Source organism: Ascaphus truei, chromosome 3, assembly GCF_040206685.1.
Source record: "Ascaphus truei isolate aAscTru1 chromosome 3, aAscTru1.hap1, whole genome shotgun sequence".
NCBI lineage: Eukaryota > Metazoa > Chordata > Amphibia > Anura > Ascaphidae > Ascaphus > Ascaphus truei.
In genome coordinates this window covers 142,808,009-142,833,170 of record NC_134485.1, presented here as the reverse complement: position 1 = coordinate 142,833,170, position 25,162 = coordinate 142,808,009, and the positions used below count along the sequence as shown (strand labels likewise).

The window sequence follows — 25,162 nt, the reverse complement described above, 5'->3', positions numbered from 1 at the left end:
CATTGGAGGGGTGAGACAGCATTAGTTCTAGTGTGATGAAAATGAAAAACATGCAGTAATGGCTAAATAGCAGTGTACAGTATGTGTTCACACTGAATGTGTAGTATGAACTTGTACTATGGACATACTTTAATTGAGGCATAAGCAGCCCATAGAAAGGTTTAATCCACCGGCTGCTGGAAGAGTTCCTCTACCAACAAAGATGTAAATATAGCTAAAACTTTAGTTCTCCTCACAATATACTTATAATTATATTTACCATATTGAACAGCAAACCCACCAATCTTTCTAAAACTTACAAATATGACCACCGGTGTGAAAAATAGAAAGGCACTGAATCATTTTCCCAATGATGTCCCAGCTTTCTATTGGCCACCAGAGGCTGACCCCAGCAGCCCTCCCAGGAAAGTATTCTACTCCAGGAGATTTGATTTGTAATTTACAAGCAACTGAAGTGTCCCCAGATTGATAAAAGTAAAAAAAATCCTCTGTGCTTGTTTAAAATGATAAATTGTTATGAAATATTCAGCACTTATACTTTTCTCCACACAAAATAATACAGTTACAGTATTAATATTTTAAACAATTTTACGTTTTAGAGAGAGTCTCCCTGTGTCTCTAGTTGAGTTCTGAAGGCCCCATCACTGATCAAACCACCCTGCTGTCTGCTGTGAACAGGACTGAGCACCACGAACTCTCGAACCACAGGTTTTTCTTTGCATATACAGTACAGATTGAGTAATTTTGAGGTTAAACTATTGACACTGTGGTATACTGAGTAACAGGGACTATATCTTTGAGAGTCTTGACAACCTATTAACACCATTTTCTGGGACAGATTATATATATTTCAGAAATTCAGTTCAGACTATAATGTTCTTTTGTTTTCAGGTCCATTTTTTTGCTGTGGTGTGTCAGGTGCCTATTGCATAAGGTTACACACAAGCTATATGACAGATTACACTTTTCATGTAAAATTGTCTGCATTTGCCTGCTTACATAGCTGTGTGTTCCCCTCACTTTATTTTGCTGTGCTGTGTCAGGTGCCTATTGCATAAGGTTACACACAAGCTATATGACAGATAACACTTTTCATGTAAAATTGTCTGCATTTGCCTGCTTACATAGCTGTGTGTTCTCACTTTATTTTGCTGGGTGTGTCAGGTGCCTATTACATAAGGTTACGCACAGTGCCTATTGCATAAGGTTACACACAAGCTATATGACAGATTACACTTTTCATGTAAAATTGCCTGCATTTGCCTGCTTACATAGCTGTGTGTTCCCAGCACCTTATTTTGCTGGGTGTGTCAGGTGCCTATTACATAATGTGAAATGGGTAAACAGCAAGTTAACCCACCAGGCGCTCAGAAAGCATGGCTGCAGCTGTGAACTGGTGCTTGAATAACAGTTAATGTTGGTAACGAACGCCACAGTCCCCCAGTGTAATCTTCACAAATGTAAATCTCTGCAACTGGCTAATCATAAGCACAATAAAGTTAGAGAAAACATAGAAGTAGATAACTTACAGCTGGGGGATGTAGAGAAGTGGCTGGTCTATCCTCCGGTATGGAAATGCTGCATGTCCCTCTGCTAGCAATGTGTCTTGACGACTTGATCCTCTCTGCCCGCCAGCATTTTCTTCTGCCGCCAACCCTACATCCGCTCGATCGCGGTGGGTGGTCACCTGACCGACGGCAGTGCCGGTGTATCCGGGTGTAGCAGGGGGACGCAGGTGCACCAGACGCAGCCCGGCGTGCAGGCAGCAGGCACTGGAGTACTGGAAATCCTCCCAGGGGAGGTGTAAACGCTGCACAGCTGTGGAGTAAGAACTTCAGAGAAGGCTGATCAGTGATTCATAAAAAACTTTAATGAGACAAAGTGCAAACGGATCCTCTTGACGCGTTTCGGCCCGTCAGGCCTTTGTCAAAAGAGTGATCCGTTTGTAACAGCATGATGTATATATAGCCAGTGCAAGTTACAACACCTGTAAACAAGCCCCAAACAAATGGGTAACAGGTGTAACCCCTAACACAGCAAATAATAATCATCAAATTAAAAACAGTGCTGTAATAAAATTGACCAATCTTATCATTGGATAGGAAAACATATACAGATAATTAAACATAATATGCTAAACCAAAATCTCTGATGAATTGGTCAAAAAAACTAAAAACATGTGAGTTAAAAGAAAAGAAAATGCACAAATGTAAATAAAGTTTATAATGAAATACAACATTAATTCTATGAAGTCTACCGGACTAGCAAGATAAAGTTTCACCAAAGATAGTAGAAAGAGCTATCAGTCACAAATCACTTGATATTAAATCTGTGTGTAATAATGCTTTGAATGATAAAACAATAAAGAAACAGCATATGATAAAGCATGTTGGACCATGTGAAAAAAGGGAAGTGAAGCAAGAAATTAAGAGGAACAGTGGGGGAAAAGGGGGAGTGAGAAGGGGAAAGAAAGAGAAAGCGTGAAGAAAAAGAAAAAAAAAAAAAAAAAAAAAAGGAGGAAAAGAAGGGGAAAGAGGGACAGGACCGGGCGGGGGGAAGAAAAAGAGGCGGGAGAGAGAGCGGAAAGAAAGGGTGAAGAACAGGGAAAGGGGGGTGGGGAGAGAAGGGAGGGGGGGGGGGAAAGAGGAGAGGGGGGCAGAAGAAAGATGGGGGGGAAAGAACAAGGAGGAAAGAGAAAAACAATCAAACAATATACATAATGCATTTATTAATCACCAAGAAAATGTTTTAGCTCCCATTCAACATTGAGTCCGTGAGGCTGTAATGTATTCATGGAAAATATCCATGACATCTCTTTTTTGTTCAATCTGTTCAATCTATCGCCTCCTCTAATGTAAGAGGGGACGTGTTCAACCCCAAAGAATGAGAAATTCTTGAGTCCACCAAGTGGACATTGTACAAAATGTTTTGATAGTGGATGTAATAAATCTTTTTTATTTATTAATCTAACATGTTCTGAGATACGAATATATAAAGATCTAATGGTTCTTCCCACATATTTCTGTTGACATCCACATGTGATAACATAAACAATGTAGCTTGTTTGACAATTAATAAATGTGTTGATTCTATATTTGCTGTTTGGAAACAGTGTGTGTACTCTTTTTGTTGATGTAGCAAATTTACAACATTTACAAAATCCACATCTGAAAAAACCTTTAGGTATGTTGCTAATTCGAGATTGGCTTGGAGATTTGTACATGCTTCTCGAAATGGATTTAATTTGGATTAAATGGATTTAATGCTAAAACTGTGGACCGTGTTGACCTATTAAAAAAGAAAGCTAAAGATAAACAAATAAACTTTCAGGACACTCCATTGTTTATCACAAAATTCAGTAAACAGGCGTCACAAATCAGACAGATAGTGTCCAAACACTGGAACATACTAAAATTGGATAAAGATCTAGATGTGTTTACAACACATGGTCCCAAATTTGCTTTCAGAAGGGCCAATACATTAGCCTCATCCATTTCGAGAAGCATGTACAAATCTCCAAGCCAACCTCGAATTAGCAACATACCTAAAGGTTTTTTCAGATGTGGATTTTGTAAATGTTGTAAATTTGCTACATCAACAAAAAGAGTACACACACTGTTTCCAAACAGCAAATATAGAATCAACACATTTATTAATTGTCAAACAAGCTACATTGTTTATGTTATCACATGTGGATGTCAACAGAAATATGTGGGAAGAACCATTAGATCTTTATATATTCGTATCTCAGAACATGTTAGATTAATAAATAAAAAAGATTTATTACATCCACTATCAAAACATTTTGTACAATGTCCACTTGGTGGACTCAAGAATTTCTCATTCTTTGGGGTTGAACACGTCCCCTCTTACATTAGAGGAGGCGATAGATTGAACAGATTGAACAAAAAAGAGATGTCATGGATATTTTCCATGAATACATTACAGCCTCACGGACTCAATGTTGAATGGGAGCTAAAACATTTTCTTGGTGATTAATAAATGCATTATGTATATTGTTTGATTGTTTTTCTCTTTCCTCCTTGTTCTTTCCCCCCCATCTTTCTTCTGCCCCCCTCTCCTCTTTCCCCCCCCCCTCCCTTCTCTCCCCACCCCCCTTTCCCTGTTCTTCACCCTTTCTTTCCGCTCTCTCTCCCGCCTCTTTTTCTTCCCCCCGCCCGGTCCTGTCCCTCTTTCCCCTTCTTTTCCTCCTTTTTTTTTTTTTTTTTTTTTCTTTTTCTTCACGCTTTCTCTTTCTTTCCCCTTCTCACTCCCCCTTTTCCCCCACTGTTCCTCTTAATTTCTTGCTTCACTTCCCTTTTTTCACATGGTCCAACATGCTTTATCATATGCTGTTTCTTTATTGTTTTATCATTCAAAGCATTATTACACACAGATTTAATATCAAGTGATTTGTGACTGATAGCTCTTTCTACTATCTTTGGTGAAACTTTATCTTGCTAGTCCGGTAGACTTCATAGAATTAATGTTGTATTTCATTATAAACTTTATTTACATTTGTGCATTTTCTTTTCTTTTAACTCACATGTTTTTAGTTTTTTTGACCAATTCATCAGAGATTTTGGTTTAGCATATTATGTTTAATTATCTGTATATGTTTTCCTATCCAATGATAAGATTGGTCAATTTTATTACAGCACTGTTTTTAATTTGATGATTATTATTTGCTGTGTTAGGGGTTACACCTGTTACCCATTTGTTTGGGGCTTGTTTACAGGTGTTGTAACTTGCACTGGCTATATATACATCATGCTGTTACAAACGGATCACTCTTTTGACAAAGGCCTGATGGGCCGAAACGCGTCAAGAGGATCCGTTTGCACTTTGTCTCATTAAAGTTTTTTATGAATCACTGATCAGCCTTCTCTGAAGTTCTTACTCCACGGCTGTGCGGCGTTTACACCTCCCCTGGGAGGATTTCCAGTGCCTATTACATAAGGTTACGCACAGTGCCTATTACATAAGGTTACACACAGGCTATATGACAGATTCCACTTTATGTAAAATTGTCTGCATTTGCCTGCTGACATAGCTGCGTGTACCCTTCACTTTTGTTTTTAGATTAGGAGGATAGAGTTGTGAGGGAGTTGGGATGTTCCATAGTCCCGCTCTGTGGAGGCTATGGGAATGGGCCTATAGAAGGGGTATAATACCTTGAAACGTTGCCCCCCCTCTCCCCCACATCTTCCTGCATAGATATCCTTCCACATCAGGGACTGTTTATACCACACCCCCACGTTATCAGTGATATCACACCCCCCCCCCCCTTCCCTCACCACTCCTCCTACCTTTCAGGTTCTATACCTGCATTTCATTTACCACCTGTTTTGCAGGGCCGCCAACAGGGTGGGTCTGTCGGGGTTGGTGTCCCGGGCCCGGTGAGTCAGGGGGGCCCCGGTTCTCCCTTAGCAGCAGCCAGCATGACTCTGTCCCACGCCAACGGGCTTCTCTGATGTTAGCGTGCCGGAAGCGCTCTAACGTTAGTGCTCTCTGCTTCCTGCGCCCGACGGCATAAGAGGGAGGCATGTCGGAAGCTCGCATGGGTCAGAGGAATAGAGGCATGCAGGCTGCTGCAGAGAGGCGAGTCGGGGTCCGGCCGCGAGATCACCAGCAGCCGGGCCTGGCCAGAGGTTGAGCCCAACATGCAGTGCCGTCCGCCAGGCCCCCACATCCACTGGACCCGGCCTGATCATCCACAAGGTATGTATTTTGTGGGTCTTTTTTTTTATACTGTATGTATGGGGGAGTGGGGGTCTTTAACATATGTATTGGGGGTGGGGGTCTTTTTAATATGTATGGGGGTTTTTTTTATATGTATTGCGGGGATGGGGTCTTTTTGATATGTATTTGGGTTGGGGGTCTTTTTTATATGTGTTTGGGGTTGCGGGTCTTTTCTATATGTATTGGGGAGGTGGGGGTCTTTTAATATATATTGGGGAGGGTTTTTTTTTAAAAATATGTATTGGGGAGGTAGGGGTCTTTTTAATATGCAGTGGGGTTCTTTTTAATATGTATTGGGGTGGGAGTCTTTTTAATATGCATTAGAGGGTGGGTGTCTTTAAATTGCGCTGGGGATGTATTTTTTAATATGGGGTAGGGAGTGTATTTTTTTATATGGGTTGGGAGGTGTATTTTTTAATATACATTGTGGATGGGGGTGTATTTTTTAATATGCATTGGGGGGTGGGGGTGTATTTTTATTATGCATTTAGGTGGGTGGGGTTTTTTGGTATGTATTTTGTGGGGTGGGTTGAGTGAGAGTGTGGTAATTGATGGAAGGTGGGGGCGATTGAGAGGAGAGGGGGCGGAGTGAGTGAGGAAAAGAGGGAGTAAGAGTGAGACGGAGGGGAGAGAAATACATGGGAAGAGGATGGGAAATAGAGGGGCGCGTGAGGTGTGAAATGGGAGGGCTCGCAATAACACAGAGGGGGATGGGGGCCCAGACATAACTAGTCCAGTGCCCCAGGAAATCTGTTGGCGGCTCTACTGTTTTGTACAGTATTTGCATATGGTTGTACCATGTCTTTTTTCTCTGTGAATACATAATATTATCTCTAAGCTTTATTAGCTCTCTTGTTTTTTTGGAGTGCTTGGAACACCTGGTGTGTAATACAGTTATTCATGTTTTAAATAATTTTACGTTTAGAGAGAGCCTCCCTGTGTCCCTAGTTGAGTTCTGCAGGCCCCATCACTGATCAGCATCGCTGATAAACCATTGACTTAGCTTATAAGATGACCTATTATTTGATATTGTATTTTAATAGGGACCCAATGTTTGTGTTCTACATTTTTTTTTTTTTTTTTAACATTTTGCTTTTGGATTATAGGGAAAATGTGAATTTGAGGGGAAAAAACGATAATATTATGTGAGATACAGTACAGAGAGAATCAGAAAACAGGAAGATGGGACACAGGAGAGGTACTGCTCCACCCTGGAAATTGACACAGATTTTGCACCCGCCATGCAGGGAATGTCCACAAAGAGAGAGCGTTTTGAGATCTTTGATTAAACCAGGTGAACTGACTGATTGCAAGGAATTCGTTGTTGATATTTGTTTGTGAGTGCTATAATAGCAGTTGATTTTATCTTATAGTAAAATTAATAACACTGTATTCCCCTCTGTTTCTCTTTACAAGCATACAATGAACACATTTTTGAGAAGCCTGAAACTAACATACAACATGTGAGTGCATCAAGAAAGTATGTTGTATAGGCCGCACTACCTTACTGTATGTATTAAATGAAATGAGGACATGATTTATTATAATATCTCAAATTACTCATTATATTTTCTATTTTGTATTCTATTTTTTATACTATGGGGAGTCTGTACTACTGATGGTTAAGAACCTGATTTTAAACCATGATCAATGCCTCTTAACGTAAAAATATTTTTGTTGAATGTTTAAGATCCAAATATCCATATCAGGCTCCTTTATTATTGTTCTTTTCATGTACATTGCTCTGTATCCTGGTTGTGCTGCACAAAAATAAGCTGTACAAATGAAAATGAAATATTCTTACCATGTATGCCATTGTCACCACCTGATATATGACAGATTGGGCTCCAAGCTCCACCACGCTAATTAGACCTGCAAAAAATATTATCCAATGAATATAGAGAAAATTAAACTAAAGTCTGCACTAGTACCTTTTTTTCTCACCTGTCATGAAACTGCCAATCTCGTAGGTCCACCATTCAATGCACACCATCAACATGCTTGGGAACGCCAGCACTATAAAGGAGTTCCAGTCTTGTAAGCAATCAGTGGACCAACCTCAAAGCAAAAAGGAGAATTTGTTTTAATTGTATGCACAGTGCAACACACGGTGACATTTCACCAATCATCGTGTCTTTTAGACTTTGCTAGTATAACATGGTATGTTCCATAATACCTCTCTTTCCCCCATAGTGTATCTGTTATGTTAGGTAAGGCCCTAGTAAGTTCAGGGCAGTAACAGGTTAATATATGGGCTATTGACCCCCCCCTGTGCTCCTCTTTGAGGGACAGTAGTCTGGTGATGACTCATGGCCTGCGTGCAACCTATCAGGGATAGGTGCAGTCCATGAGCCCGCCCCTGCTTCCTGAGGAAGAGGAATATCCTAAAGTTAGTTGAGAGAGTCTTGCTCTGGAGCTGGAAGAGAGACCATGGGCTGTGAGTCTCTCCCATTGCATGGATGAGCTGACCATCAAGATAGAATACCCCACTATTATCGGGGCATGCACCCTCCAGAAGTCCTGGGACATCAGAGACCATCTATGCTGTAACAAGAGCTGCAGTAATGTCCAATAAACATCTCTGTTCAATATACCTCTGCCTGGGTGTCAGTTCCTGGGTAGGAGGGGTGAGGAGTGTTGTGGTGGGAGCTGACATCCTGCATCCCAGGTGCCCATCACAGATGTCGGCGCTGAATCACTGATCAAAAGAACTCAGAGATCACCAAAAGCCTGTCCTGTTGCCCCTTACCATCGCGGCTACTCGGTTCTCCTGAACCGACAGGTATGCCTCAGCACCATACACACACCGACCAGGTAGCGTACAGTAGAATCTCCCAGAGGAGGGGGGGAAACAGGGCTACACTAGTAATTTCTGCAAAATGGTGGCTAATGAAGAAATCAAATGTAATATTGAGAGTGTTTCTTTGATGAACTTAACAGGTGTGAGAATCTGTATTGTTTATGAGGCTCACTGTTGAGGTAATACCAATATTATACATGTCTACATTCAAAACTATTCCAGCCAGTAATAGTTTTTCTGTGCCTGGTGCCATATTATTCAATACCAGGTATTCCACTCCAGGCACTGCTTGGTAACCTACAGTAGTCAAGAAGAAAGCTGCCTGAGCCTTACTCACCTGGATGGAAGGCTGTACTCAGGAATCTATACAGGCGGAGTCCTGATTGCAGTCTCAGTGTGTCTCTCTCTGGCATTTGTAAAGGATTAATCTTCATGTTGAAATATAGCCTTTTTTTGTTAAATATATAAAGCCTGTTTTGGTAAATTGTAATTTCTATCTTTGTTCCTGGTGTAATTGTGATGTATTCCCAAGCTTGTGAATAGTTTCAGGACATAACAGGAGGGGGGAGACTATCCACAGCCACTGATAAACACCATCTTAACTATCATTGTCCAGTAACACTGCTCTCAAATTCAGGACAAGCTTAATGTTATCCAGCCTGACCACACGAAGTGGAGTAAGATAGACTGAAACCATGTTGTTACTCATTGTCTATGTAGTACCCTTTTCCCAGATATTACTACGGTGATGGGAAAAAGTGTACCTGGATCTCACCTGTTGGTAATTAGGACGGATCGAGTTTGTCGGCAACTCCACATGACAGGGGTCCTGCCTAAGAACAGGGATAATCCCTCTCAGGAAAACTATATGCTAACACAATAAACACACACGTGGAGATGATGTCAACAATAAACATTACATTTGCTCATAGCAATGCGATCCGACCATCTTCAGCCCTGAAGTCCCAGTGACAGCGTCGTCCACTCAACGATACCCTGTGTGTCCTCCCACTATTGGTGCACCCTTGAAGAGTTGGGAGTAGTGCTATCTCTTGGATTAATGTGATGCTTCATGTGACAGGGCTTTTATCCTGTCTACAAGGCTTAAAAATAAAGCCTGTCTTTAGTTGATGAGTTCAGCAGGAAGCAGGTACATTTCAGTAGGAGTTAATTGACCAGTCTCAACCTGGCTCATCAAGCATGTTAAAGGTCTGCTGCTCAGACTGCAGAGGATCACTAGGACAGAGAGAGTCTCTTCTGCCAGAGAGATCCCAGGGGAAGAGAGACTCTCTGTTCCAGGCAGCATCGGTCCCTGGAACCCGCCAGAGGGATCACCCGACAGACCCTGGACTGATGTGTAGAGCACCCTGCCTACAGGTACCTCTCATTGGACTTCTGTCAATGGCTGGTAAGAGGCCTAGCCTTCCAACCCTTAGATAGGGACTGCTGAAGTTTTAGTCAATCTCGTACATGGGGTTAGGCCTGGTTGTTATTTTCTGCTCTAACTTTATTTGCTGATATGTACATTAGCCTATGTTTATTTCTCCTAAAAACATCTCCAGTGTTTTACCCTCTGCACACATCTCCTACATATGGTGTCAGAAGTGAGATAAGAGGTGTTCCTTGAATTTGAAAGGGCCCCTGGACACAGCCTGGGAAGAAATGTTGTGCGTTTGTTTGTGGTAGAAGGAACACAGGGCACAACGGATTTCAGATAACTAAACTCATTTATTGAGCCAACACAACGTTTCGACCTTAGTGGTCTTTATCAAGTGACATAGTGGCATGATAAAGACCACTAAGGTCGAAACGTTGTGTTGGCTCAATAAATGAGTTTAGCTATCTGAAATCCGTTGTACCCTGTGTTCCTTCTACCACATACATGGACTGATGACAGGCTTTCGTACAAGCACGGGAGCACCGGTAATTGTATCATTGTTATACTTTTCTAGGTGTGCAGCATTCACCTCATATGTCTGTGCTTTTGTTTGCCACAGTTCTGGCAACGGCTTGTGCAACAGAAGTCAAAATAGAAGAACCTAGTGCAGAGGTGACCAGAATAAAGAGATAGTGATACAGGCAGAAAAAGCTGCACTACGCTGGAAAAAGCTACCAACGCCACAGTCTGACTGGGGGTACAGCTACAGACAGTGACAAACACAAGGTACTTATTCTGTGACCAAAGTCTACCTCGTCACGTGTGTGAAAAAACCTCATGGGTTTTTAATGTGGTTGCTCATAAAAAATTAAAAGCCTACAGAGACGCCTGCGAGAGCTACAAACTCTGCAGGTGAAGTCTGCCCCACCTGTATGACTACCAGCTGTGTTCTAGCATATACACAGAATCTTGATGCAACAGCACCTCCCGAGGTCAGTGTGAAGAATACACCTAAAAGTGCCACAATGTAGGGCAAAATGTGTTTTATCTGTAATGAACCCCGTCACACGGAAGAGTGTCCCTTCAAACTTTTTGATGATGAGGATGTCTCTTATGTGCTCCGAGAAACAAGATGCACCAGCGGAAACCCTTAGGATGTTGAGGGTGCCTTGACCCTGGAAACACGGAAGAGTCGTATCCCTGCGTACTGGAACATGAACGTTGTCAACAAAGGCAGCCACAGCTAAAGGCTAAATATTGCCACATATCACTGCAAGAAAAGCATGGTGGGTGCAGTGAAACTACAGAAGATTATAGCAAAGAAGGGGACTTCACTATCCCTGATGCGCCAGTCTTCTAAAATAAGAGGAAGGAAAAGGGGTTCTCACCTTACCGTGGAAGTTGTAGACACGTCCGCAGAAGATCCTGTGGCATCAGAAGGGGGCCAACATGTCCTGCAGCCTAGAGTGAATGGAAGATTCGGCCTGGCAATGGTGGACTCTCCAGAGGGCCGAAGGCAGAAGTTGTGTACCCAGAAGAAGTGTCTGTCCAGTTCTGACCGTGAGAAACCCTCAACAAACAATACCAGGGAGGTGAAGCCGGAACAAATAATTGGCAATCCATTGACCAACCCTGAAGATGCGTGGAAAAAGTTCAGACATGACTGATGTCATCTGTGAACAATTGGAGCAGGAGATAGAAGATAACGATGAGCTACAGAATTCTGCTCGCAGCTTACGCTAAGTGGGAGACGGCAAACGCTGCTTCTCACCGCCATGGCTGAGAAACTGAGCTGCTCTGAGGGAGTCATTGCTGACATAAAGCAGAACTATGAATAGGTTCAAAAGATGACCCTCCATCTCAGTATTGAGCTTAAACTCTCTCAGGAGGAGTCTCACAGTCTCATCACAGAACTGGGAAACTCTGAAAAAGAATTTTGCAGCCTTAGTACAGAGCTTGAAGTCTCTCAGAAAGAGATTCACAGTCTCAGTGCAAAGCTGTAATTCTCTCAGAAACAGTTTTACAGTCTCTCTTCAGAGCTGGAGATCTCTCAGAAAGGGGTTCATACTCTCAACATAGAACTGGATGTCTCTCGCCAGGAGGTCACCATTATCAGGACAGAGTTGGAAATACCTCAGAACGAGGTTGACACTGTCCACGTACAGTTGGATGTCTCCCGCCAGGAAGTCCGCGGTCTCAGCACAGAACTGGAAATCTCTCAAAAGGATTTTCACAGTCTCGGTATAGAACTGGAAGTCTCTCAAAAATAGGTTTGCATTCTCAGTACTAATCTGGAAGTCTCTTAGTAAGAGCTGCATGCACTCAACACAGAGCTAAGAAGTCTTGCATCATGAAATCCGTGGTCTCAGCACAGAGGTTTATAAATGGAAGAATGACTACGAAAATTAGTGTTATAGAGACTGTAAAAGAGAGAATGGAAGCCTGACAGAGGAGATTTCATATCTGACTGATCAAAGCAGTGATGGAAATTAGAAACTTCACAAAGAAAAAAAGGTGAAGAAACAAATCCAACAAGAAAAGTTGGAAGTGCATTAGCAATGAAAGAAGATGAGGGTGCCTTGGAGCAGGACAGAGGCCAATCACTTTGTTTCCAGTTAGAACTTTCTCAGATCAGAGAAACTCTGAATGAAAGAAAGAAGAGAAGCATTCTGACACTCCAGAAACACTACAGAGCTCTTATACAAGGAAAGTTGGAGAGAGAAAGCTATCTACACAAATGCTCTGCAGTGGTTGCCATACAGGCTGCCTATAGAGGTACAAAAGCTCATCAGCTTTATCACTAGAATAAAGCAGCCTGCCTTTTCCAGTCAATATGGAGAATGCAATGACAAATAAAGAATTATAAACATTTGAAGCAATCAGTAATTGTGCTCCAGTCAAATGTTAGGAAGTATCTGCAGCAAAGATGCTACAGGAAAATTAAGCTCCAATCCCAGCGTGACTGAGGGCTTTCTCCCTCTAGCCATTCTCTTTGAAGCCGCAGTCCCATCTATAAAGAGAGCGGCAGGAAGGGCTTCAGCTGTAGCCAGCCCTAGCTACCTACAAATAGGGAATGTATGTGACAAGACCTTTCCCCTGTCTTAAAGGCTTCAAAAATAAAGCCTGTCTTTAGCTGATGAGTCCAGGAGGGAGCAAGTTAATTTTAGCTGGAGTTTATTGTCCAGTCTACACCTGGCTCAGCAAGCATTCTTAAAAGCCTGTTGCACAAACTGCAGGGGATCTCTAGCACAGAGAGAGAATCTATGTTGCTAGAGAGATCCCAGGGGAAGAGAGACTCTGTTCAAGCCAGCATGGGTCCCTGTAACCCGCCAGAAGGTTGTTAAGAGGCCTAGCCTTCAAGCCCTCAGATAGGGACTGCTGAAGCTTTAGTCAGTCCCTTTAAGAGATGTGTGCTAATGGAGACTGATTTTGGGGAAGTTATAACCTGGCTTTATTGAGCCTTTTCGTTTAAACTCTGTACAGCATGCAAAAACAACATAAATAAACACCTACTCCATGATGGAGAATAACTAGACAGTATATGCCCTAACTATCTGTGGCTGGCTGGATAAGCCAGTTCTCAGTCCCAAAAACATATACTATATTTCTCGGGGAGCAATATATGAAACTTATCTGGTTCTCCAGCTGCAGGCTTTGCAGTCAGGCCTCTCCCATGAATATCAGTTTGGTCTTTCCAGCACCTTTGTGTGCTAAGGAAATCTTTGTATCCAGGCATAGAGGTCTAGTCCCCTTGTGTCTTGTTGTCAACACACAGTACTCCTGTGTTCTCAAGACTCCTCATGTCAGCTTTGTTGTGTGCAAAGGAAAATCTTCTGTCATCTTCCCCCAGGAGGGTATTTTTTAGTTCTAATTAGCCAGCTGAAGTCTGGTTAATAGCATCGCTGCAATTAACCAGCTACCTGCTGGATTTAGAGATAGTTTTTCTAAAACAGGGATAAGTCCCTGTTACAGTCCCTTACATGGTCTACTATACAAAAATGACACTAGATGGCGCTCATACACTCTAAAAAAACACAACTTAAACCATGCAGTGAAATATACTGACTGGTGATATCAAAATAAATCAAAAATAAAGTGCACAAAGTGATAAATAGGCACTCAAACCCTTAAGGACTGTTTCACGGTCCACAAAGTAACAGGGAGAAGAATCAGGGGAGCGTCAGTGCCTAAGGAAAAAACGTGATACTCGCATAGTGCAATATGTTAACAATACACATACACAGGCAGAGCTCTCATAAGAGCACAATGAAGCTAGATATCAATGATCACTAAGTATCAGAAATACTTTGCAGCCTAACTAGTGAATGAAACAAAACAAACACTATACAAAAATGACACTAGATGGCGCTCATACACTCTAAAAAACACAACTTAAACCATGCAAAAGATCCAGATATGCCCAATGAACAGGCCAACTTCATTCTAGATGGCATAAAGTTTATCCTGGAACATAATTATTTTTTGTTTGAGGGGGTATATTACCTGCAAAAATGTGGCACCACCATGGGCACGAAATTTGCACCCAGCTATGCAAATCTTCTTATGGGAGCATGGGAGGAAGACCATATTTGGTCCATTGCAGAGCTGGGTGCGAATTTGTGCCTATGGCGCAGGTATATAGATGATATTGTGTTTATTTGGAAAGGCAATGAAGAAAGCCTTAAACAGTTTATCATCTATATTAATGACAACTTGCTTAACTTAAAATTCAATTGTGAATACAGTCAGGAAAAAGTTAATTTCTTGGACCTGACCATTTTCATTGAGGAAGGGATAATAAAAACAGAGATATAAACAACTACATATCCACCACAAGTTGTCACCATCCGAAATGGTTGCAAAATGTCCCATACGGACAGATAAGGCGCATTAAAAGAAATTGTAGTAACACAAGTACCTTTCAAAAACAATCTGTTCTTCTACAAGAAAGGTTTCTAGAAAAAGATTACAATGATGTGACCATACAGGATGCCATTAAAAAAGTCAATGATTTGGATAGAAATGATTTACTGAGCAATAAAAAGAAGGTTAAATCTACTAAAACTTTTGAGTACTCATTTCTGACAGATTACAATAGACAATCAGATAAGATTACTAAAATAATTAAGAAGCACTGGCACATTGTAAAAAATGACCCTGTGCTTGCAGAGATTGTCCCTGAAAACCCAAGCGTGATCTTTAGAAGAGCAAAATCATTGAAAGATAAATTAGCCCCTAGTGCCCTCCCTAAAATAACCAGTGAGGGGAATAGATGGCTAACCAAATCTAAAGGTTTTTATGGTTGTACCACATGTACTGCATGTAAACATAGGCCAGAGGACAAATTTAGCTTTATGTCTAATACCTCAGGGCAAAGATATAACATAAAACAACTTTTATCATGTAAATCTAATTATGTGGTATATCTTATTACCTGTCCATGTGGATTACAATATGTGGGCCAGACAACAAGAACTGTAAATACACGTATACTTGAGCACATTGGCAATGTAAGGAGAGGTGTCACTACACATCACCTGTCCAACCATTTTTTACAAAAACATAATGGGGATACATCTGGGCTCACTTTTACAGTTATAGAACAAATGTTGACACATTGGAGAGGTGGAGACAGACAAGCTGCTCTTAAAAAAAGAGAAAGCTTCTGGATCTTCACCTTACAAACACTTGTACCACTAGTTCTTAATGTGGATTTTGAGCTAAGTGCTTTCCTATAAAAAACAGTAATAATAAATTGTTTTAGACTGCAACAAAGGTTGAAAATGCGCATACTGTGAACTAATTGTGTTTTTTCCCTATGTTCTTATTTTGAGATACATCAATCGCCGTTTCAACATATATTATAAGTTAGATTTTGAGCGATCTTATTATATTTTATGTCTCTTATATATTTTATATACAATTCCTGAAATAGCACAGTTGTATATGAGGTCACTTCGTTAATTTTTAAAATAGGATTTTTTTATTAATAAAGATGTATTTTACTTTGAAGTGTATAAACATTGTTGTGTATTTTAAAGGTTAATTGTATAACAGTGTTGTGAGGATTGGGAGGACACATGAAGTCAATCACCAATTTATCTGCTGTCCAATAGGAGGAAAGGTCAGCATAGATTAAAGGGTATAAATAACATCTCTTTATGGGGTAACGTCACTCCTGACGAAGCCGTCACTACGTACGGCGAAACGCGTAGAGCGTAACCCCTCTTGCGAGATCCAGAGGGAGAGAGCCTGCTGTGGAGTTCCTTTGGCGTCTGCTATACGTGTTGAAGAACCCGGAAGTGACGTATCGGCCCCCTGAAGCAGCGCAGGTCGGAGACCAGATGAGGAAGCAGCATCGTGCAGAGATCCCGAGAACGCGACTCGAGTGAAATCTACATGTGTACAAACTTGCTGTTACCTTTCTGGAATCCTATAAGCCTCCAATTTTTATCAATGCTGGATAAATATCTACATTTTTTAAGTTTTGGATTGGTGTCTCTCTTTTGGATTTCTACCTCCTATTTGTTGTTCCTGTGTGTATGGGACATCATTTACTAATATAGATGTCCATACATAGCTAGTATTTCTGATACTTAGTGATCATTGATATCTAGCTTCATTGTGCTCTTATGAGAGCTCTGCCTGTGTATGTGTATTGTTAACATATTGCACTATGCGAGTATCACGTTTTTTCCTTAGGCACTGACGCTCCCCTGATTTTTCTCCCAGTCCCTTACATGGTGTTAGGCCTGGTTGTTATTTTCTGGTCTAACTTTGTTTACTGACAAGAAGCTGTATTCTGTTCAAAGCTACTGGTTAATAATGTCTAGATTTATGTCGGTAAAAAAGACTATTTTACCCTCTGCACACATCTCCTACACTGTCCTTATACATTTTAAAGCTTGTGAGCAGTGGCCTGTCTCCCTGGGAACACATGCTAGTCCCCCGCAGCAGGGTCTCGGACAACAATACCCTCACTCCTCACAAATGCCACTGCAGCACTGTTTACTTGAATCCTGCTTTGAATCTCCCAGAAGCCAGTCACAGTCTGAGTAACAGCAATAGGCAGCAGCGCTGCCAACAGAAGGGGTCTGCCGGGGTTGGTGTCCCGGGCCCGATGGCTGGGGGGTGGGCCCGACTGGCACTGCAAATTTCCCCCAACCTCTGGCCAGGCCCTGCTGCCGGTCATAGCTGCGTTGGCTGCTACACTAGAGTGCTGCTACACCCCCCCCCCCCCACATGCCCCCGATCCCCAAGGCTGCTGCCCGGGGAGAGAGGTAGGCTCGGGGGGTGCAACTGGCCTCCCACAGTCCCCATGGCTGCTGCCTGGGTGGGAGTTAGGCGCGGGGAGGGCGGGAGGTAGATGCGCAGGGGGCGGGAGGTAGGCGGGATTTAGGTGCATGAGGGGCAGGCAAAGTCGGCAGGTGGGTGTTGGACTCAGCTTGTCCCCCTCTTGCCCATGGGTGGCGCGCGCGGAGCTTCCTGCTCTTGTCGGGCACCTCCCATCTCAATTGAGGAGGTGTGTCCAATGTGGCCGTGCAGCAGGTGCGGTTCTCTCCCGGTGCTCCCCCCATTACTGCTGCCGCCTGCTGGCGGCTGTTTGAGTGGGGGGGGGGATTTTTGGTGGTGACAGGTGTGGTGGCCTGGGTGCCATTGCATCCACTAGCCTCCCTCCGCATCCACTAGCCTCCCTGCGCATCCACTGCCCCCCCTCCTGACACCATTACCAAGGTAAGTCTGCATTTTACTGGGGTGGTGGGTGTGTTTTGTATATGTATTGGGGTGGTGTGTATATTTTGTATATGTATTGGGGTGGTGGGTGTATTTTGTATATATATTGGGGTGGTGAGGGTATTTTGTATATGTATTGGGGTGTTGGGGGTCTTTTAAAAATGTATTGGGGCCACCCACCCAGTCAGTCACCCACGCATCCAGTCAGTCAAGTCAAGTCACCTACCCAGTCAGTCACTCAGCTAGTCACTCAGTCACCGACCCAGTCAATCAGTCAGGTCAGTTAAAATCAGTCACCCACCCAGTCAAGGCAGTCAGTCACCCACCCAGGCAGGAAGTCAGTCAGTCAATGCTGTCACACAGTCAGTCACCCACCCACCCAGTCAGTCAGTCACCCAGTCAGTCAGTAACTCACCGACCCAGTCAGTCACAGTCACCCACCCAGTCTGTCACCCACCCTATCAGTCAGTCACCCAGTCAGTCCCCCACCCAGGCAGTACTCCCACCTAACCACCCATTCAGTCAGTCAACCCCAGGCAGTCACCCACCCACCCATGAAGTCAGTCACCCACCTAGTCAGGCAGTAACCCACCCAGTCAGTCACCCACCCAGTCAGTCACCCACCTAGTCAGGCAGTCACCCACCCAGTCAGTCACCAACCCACCTATGCAGTCACCCACCCAGTCAGTCACCCATCCAACCAACCAAACACCCACCCAGTCAGTCACCCACCCAGTCAGTCAGTCACCCACCCAGTCAGAAAGTCAGTCAGTCAATGCAGTCACACAGTCAGTCAGTCACCCACCCACCCAGTCAGTCACCCACCCACCCACCCAGTCAGTCACCCACCCAATCAGTCACCCACCCCTGCAGTCACCCATCCAACCATGCAGTTACCCACCCAGTCAGTCAGTCTCCCACCTATCCACCCAGTCAGTCACACCCCCAGACACCCACCCACCTACCCATGCAGTCAGTCACCCACCCAGTCAGTCAGTCACCCAAAGTCAGTCCCCCACCCACCTTGTCCCCTTCCCAAGTCAGTCACCCACCCAGTCACCCAGGCAGTCAGTCACCCACGCACCCAGGAAGTCAGTCACCCACACACCCAAGCAGTCAGTCACCCACCCAGACAGTCACCAACCTACCCATGCAGTCAGTCACCCAAACATCCACCCAGGCAGTCGTCCACCCACCCACCCATCCAGGCAGTCAGTCAGTCATTCACCCACCCAGGCAGGCAGTCACCCACCCTCTCAGGTTGTCACACACCTACACAGTCAGTCATACACCCACCCATCCTTTCAGTCACCCACCCAGTCACCCAACCAGTCAAGTCACCCAATGTCAGTCACTCAGTCAGTCACCCACCCACCTAGTCACCCAGACAGTCAGTCAACCAGGCAGTCAGTCACCCACCCAGGCAGGAAGTCAGGCAGTCAGTCAAGGCAGTCAGTCACCCACCCACCCCGGCAGTCAGTCACCCACACACCAAGGCAGTCACCTACCCACACATGCAGTCACACAGTCAGTCACCCAGCCAGTCAGTCAGTCATCCACACATTAGTCAGTCACTCACCGTGTCACCCACACACCCAGTCAGTCAGTCACCCACCCAGGCAGGCAGTCACCCACTCAGGTTGTCACACACCCACACAGTCAGTCACACACCCACCCACCCACCCTTCCAGTCACCCACCCAGTCAAGTCACCCAATGTCAGTCACCCAGGCAGTCACCTACCCCCCTAGTCACCCAGGCAGTCAGTTAGTCACCCACCCACCCAGGCAGGAAGTCAGTCAATCACCCACCCTCCAGGCTATCAGTCAAGGCAGTAAGTCACCCACCAAGGCAGTCACCCACCCATGCAGTCACACAGTTAGTCAGTCAAGTGTCAGTCATCCACCCATTAGTCAGTCCCCCACCGTGTCACCCACACACCCAGTCACTCAGTCACTCAGTCAATCACCCACACAGTCAGTCACAGTCACTAAGGCAGTCAGTTAGTCACCACCCAGTCACCCACCCAGCCAGTCACCCAGCCAGGGAGTCACCCATCCATGCAGTCAGTCACCCACCCACCCAGTCAGTCAATATCCATCCACCTACCATGTCAATCACCCACCCAGTCACCCACCTACCCACCCACCCAGTCACCCACCTACCCACCCAGTCAGTCACCCCCCCAATCAGTCACCCACCCAGTCAGTCACCCACCTAGTAAGTCTCCTACACAGGTAGGCAGTCAGTCACCCAGACAGTCAGTCAACGACCAGGGAGTCAGTCACCCACCTAGGCAGTAAGTCATCCACCCACCCACCCACCCACACATTCAGTCACCCAGTCAGCCAAGTCAGTCACCCAACCAGTCAGTCACCCAGCCAGTCAAGGCAGTCACGGGGGGAGGGGGGTGGTTAGCCCGGTAATAAAGGGGTTACCCCCAGCTGGCCACCCCTACCGTCGTGTGGGAGGCGAGGGGTTAACTATAATAATGGTTATATGTATCTATATTCCCCTGCCTCAGTACAATATGTATTCCCCTTTGGTTTTAATGTATTTTCCTGCTCCTACTGCGGTTACACCAAACACATACACTGGGATCAGGTCGGGAGGGAAAGGGTTAACTGGTTGAATGTTTATAGCCCTTTGTTTCCATTCCCGCCTTTTCACCCACCATTTGCCGGCACGATCCCATAGGTCGCCATTGGAGCTCCATAGAAGTCAATTGAGATTGCGAGGTTTTTGACCCTATACATAGGAAGACCAGCAGATGGCGCCCAAGAGGATGAGCGGAGCTTCCCCATTGAAATGAATGGCGTAATGCATTTCAATGGGAAATACCTTGAGTCCGCTTTCCAAGAACGAGGTGATACATTATAACCATGTTGGCTGACTGCCAAACCGCAGTATCCGAGTACCGCTACTGTTTAAAATAAAAGAGCCTTGATCGCTAAATTGCCATGGGAACTCAGTCGCGGTCAAGTTCAAAATATATTAAAATATGTAACTCTGGTTTTAGGGCAGCTAGCAGTGAAATTCGTTCTGCCCCTAGCTCGTGGTAACCCCCTCACTCGACCCAACCTGGTCCGACAGGCAATGGCCACGAGAAAGGGTCACGCCCGCCACGAGGGTCGCCGCCATTGACCACAATGGCGGGAAAAAGCCACTAGGTTGTAAAACGGCTAAGTGTAAAATTGTCAAAACCTGATGTGCTTATCTCCGGTTCGGTGACAGCTGGAGAGCTGGAATTTGCCACTGGGTAGTCATGCTTCCGGCATGATTCCATGGCAATTTCCAGCCCTCTCAAACTAACCGAACGGAGAGTATTTCATTTGTAAAGTTACGGTCACCGCCATTGGCCACCATGAGGGAAGAAAGCCGCTAGGTTTCAAAAACACTAAGGGCCTCATTCAGAGAAGGTTGATAAAAATTATCGCCAGGGCATTTAAAATGACGTTTTTTTGGGCGTTGCTATCACGGTATTTAGAAAGCCTCGATTACCTATGATAGCAAAATTCCCAAAATGGGCGAGTTGCTGCCAGCGAGAGAATCGAGCCTCTGAAAAGGCCTAAACCGGCGATTCATTTCTGCTGCAGAGAGACGCGGGACATTTCAATGCAGAGGGATACCGGCACCCCATAAAGGGACCTGTATCTTTAGAAGCAGGGGGTCCCTGGACCTGAAACCAACGCGGTTCAGCTCCGGAGACCCCCTGCACATCTACACTATGAAAGAAATTCATATTAAAAAACATTTAAATAAACATCAATACAATAGATTATTTGCCCATTATTAAACACTGCATTAGCATACATAAATAAAGTAAATAAATACAGTTATACTTACCACAAAAGCAGGTTCCTTTGTCCTCCGTAGCAAGAAAGCATATATACATAATAAAGACATTCTAATGGCCCCTAACCCCTTAATCACCCTAGCGGTTACTAACCGCTATACTCATTAAGGGGTTAACCCACCCTGACCCGATACACACCCAGGAGGCCTAAGCACCCACCCCGGACTGACTATACCCACCCTGTAACCATTTAGTAGTATAGTGGTACATCATACCCATATAATAATAATATGGGCATGATAAGCCTCTATAGCACTCAATGGGCACCCTAATTACAATACATTAATACACAAGACACACAATAATAAAACTTAATTAAACTCCAAAAAACACACCTCACTAAATAAAAATAGTAGCCAGCTAATCCAATGAATACAAGCAATAACAACATCAACTATGAATTAATTAAACCATTAACCAATCAAAACAATTAATTCCTAAACAACTCAGAATTATTTTATGAAGTAACCAATCCAACCAAATAATTACTAGACCAACTCAAAATTAATAGTAACACTAACCAATCAAACCAATTAATTACTACAACTTCATGAATTCATTTAAACATTAAAATACAAACAATATCTGAAATAACCATAAAACGCATTAGCTAACATAATACAACATTAACTAAAAACGAACACCAATCGCAAACATTGTATTACCATTAAGCAGGAAAAATACAAACAATGACATCCACATAAGAAACTGAAATTAAAAAAACCAACAGCAATATCAAGCCACAAATGCCCCCCCCCAAATATTGTCATAATTATGTATTAATCTGTACCCTAAAGTGGTACTGATTAATATATTATCAGTCAATGTGCCTCCCCCCAAAAAAATCAAAAAACACATCCAATGAAAAAACCTGTAAAATGAGACATTTAAAAACATTCAATATATTACTTACCATTAGAAGCGGTGGCCCTCCGACTCCCGGGGAAACAGAAAGCTCACATATCTTGAAGGCCTCCAACAGCATCCAATGCCATCCGCCATGAAGATCCGGATCAGGTACCCAAATCATCTTTTTTCTTTCTTTAATCACCTTCTTCTATCTTCATCTGTCATCATTTCTTGATCTTCTTTATCTTCTATCTTCATTTGTCAATCCAAAAAAACACATGGTCAATCCCAACCGATGTTGTCTCGTCGTCTTCTTGGGCTCAAATGAGGCGTCACGGCCTTAAATAGGGCTTGTGACGTCCCATTTAGCCTCAAAATGGTTAACAACCACTTGATTGGCTACTACAACCATGTTCCGACATTAATGAATTTCTTTTAATGACGTCACTTAAAGGGAATGATGCCAGCCAATCAGAATGGCTGTGCTTCATTTGCCTTTAAGATGACGCCACTAAATCCAAGATGGCCGGCGTCACATGGTATTTCAGCCAATCACATTGTGGAATTGGTTCCCACGATCTGATTGGCTGAAATACCATGTGACGCCGGCTTCGTGACGTTATCTTAAAGGCAAATGAAGCACAGCCACTCTGATTGGCTGGCATCATTCCCTTTAAGTGGTCATTTAAAAAAAAAATCATTCATGTCAGAACATGGTTTTAACAGCCAATCAAGTGGCTGTTAACCATTTTGAGGCTAAATGTGATGTCACAAGCCCTATTTAAGGCCGTGACGCCTCATTTGAGCCTAAGAAGACGACGAGACAACATCGGTTGGGATTGACCATGTGGCTTTTTGGATTGACAGATGAAGATAGAAGTTAAAGAAGATCAAGAAATTATGACAGATGAAGATAGAAGAAGGTGATTAAAGAAAGAAAAGGGAAGATTTGAGTACCTGATCCGGATCTTCATGGCGGATGGCATCGGATGCTGTTGGAGGCCTTCAAGGTACGTGAGCTTCCTGTTTCCCCGGGAGTCGGAGGGCCACCGCTTCTAATGGAAAGAAATATATTGAATGTTTGTAAATGTCTCTTTTTACAGGTTTTTTCATTGGATGTGTTTTTTGATTTTTTGGGGAGGCACATTGATTGATAATATATTAATCAGTACCATTTTTGGGTACAGATTAATACATAATTATGACAATATTTGGGGGGGCATTTCTGGCTTGGTATTGCTGTTGGTTTTTTAAATTTCAGTTTCTTATGTGGATGTCATTGTTTGTTTTTTCATGCTTAATGGTAATAAAATGTTTGCGATTGGTGTTCGTTTTTAGTTAATGTTGTATTATGTTAGCTAATGCGTTTTATGGTTATTTCAGATATTGTTTGTATTTTAATGTTTAAATTAATTGATGAATGTTGTAGTAATTAATTGGTTTGATTGGTTAGTGTTACAATTAATTTTGAGTAGTTGGTTTAGTAATTATTTGGTTGGATTGGTTACTTTATAAAATAATTCTGAGTTGTTTTAGGAATTAATTGTTTTGATTGGTTAATGGTTTAATGAATTCATTATTGATGTTGTTATGGCTTGTATTCCTTGGATTAGCTGGCTACTGTTTTTATTTAGTGACGTGTGTTTTTTTGGAGTTTAATTAAGTTTTATTATTGTGTGTCTTGTGTATTAATGGGTTGTAATTAGGGTGCCCATGGAGTGCTATAGAGGCTTATCATGCCCATATTATTATTATATGGGTATGATGTACCACTATAATACTCAATGGGTACAGGGTGGGTATAGTCAGTCCGGGGTTGGTGCTTAGGCCTCACGGATGGGTGAAGGGGGTATTAGCCCTATGGATGAGTGTCTAGACCTTGCGGATGGGTAGCAGTTGGGTTAACCCCTTTATTACCTTAGCGGTATTAACCGCTAAGGTAATGAAGGGGTTAAATCCCCCCGCAACACCCCCGCAACGCCTAAACAGCCACACAAGGCCAAATTCCCACCTTCACCCACCCTCGCTAGCCACAGTACGCCTGGCATGGGTGTTTAACCCCTTCATTGCCTTTGCGATTAGCCACTAAGGTAATGAAGTTGCTGTAAATGCATTTTTCCTGCATCGGATGCATGCCGGGGGGCTCCGGTGCTGGTATTAATGGCTATCAGCTCCGGAGACCCCCGGCATCAATCCGAGGCAGGAAAAGGGCCTGATTTTTTCTAAGTCCCGACATATCGCAGCTCATCGAGGCATCTCCCCACCAATTTACCTAAATTTTCAGGTGAATTGGATTTGGGGAGAAGATCGCCTTTTAGGGCTGCGATAGGCCACGACAGCCGACGCGCGGGTACTAGAATCGCACAAGTTTATGATCCTTCCGAAAATGGTTGATAAGTGGCTGATCGCCGCTCAATTGGAGAGTTTCTTTAGGTCAAAATTTTTGCTGTGATACAGGCCGTTTCGAGCACTTATTGAGGCTTACTGAATACGAGTAGCCATTTTGGCCGATAAGTGCTCGATAAGGGCTTATCGACACTTTCTGAATGAGGCCCTAAGTGTAAAATTGTGTAAACCTGAAACCATTATCTCCGGCTCGGCGAGGGCTAGAGGACTGGTATTCGGCCACCAGGTAGTCACCCCTCCGGAATGTTTGCATGGCCATTCCCAGCCCTTTCAGGCTAACCAAACGGAGTATGGTTAACTATGTAAAGTCTGGTTGCTGCCATTGACTTCAATGGCAGAGAAATGCAGTCTGTATAACATGTGGTTTTAAAATCCAATATTCTTATCTCCGGTTCGGT

The 25,162-nt window shown here is 43.6% G+C and overlaps 1 protein-coding gene across 4 annotated transcripts in view; it reads right to left on the bottom strand.

Moving 5' to 3' along the window:
• Nucleotides 1-25,162, bottom strand: part of LOC142489216 (multidrug and toxin extrusion protein 2-like) — a 524,115-nt gene that overhangs the window by 262,692 nt on the left and 236,261 nt on the right. For all 4 annotated transcript variants that reach the window (XM_075589594.1, XM_075589595.1, XM_075589593.1 and 1 more), the window contains 2 exons: nt 7,687-7,800; nt 7,547-7,614 (listed from right to left, as the gene is read on the bottom strand). In XM_075589594.1, coding sequence (XP_075445709.1) covers nt 7,547-7,614; nt 7,687-7,800 — 182 coding nt within the window. The remainder of the gene's footprint in view (nt 1-7,546; nt 7,615-7,686; nt 7,801-25,162) is intronic.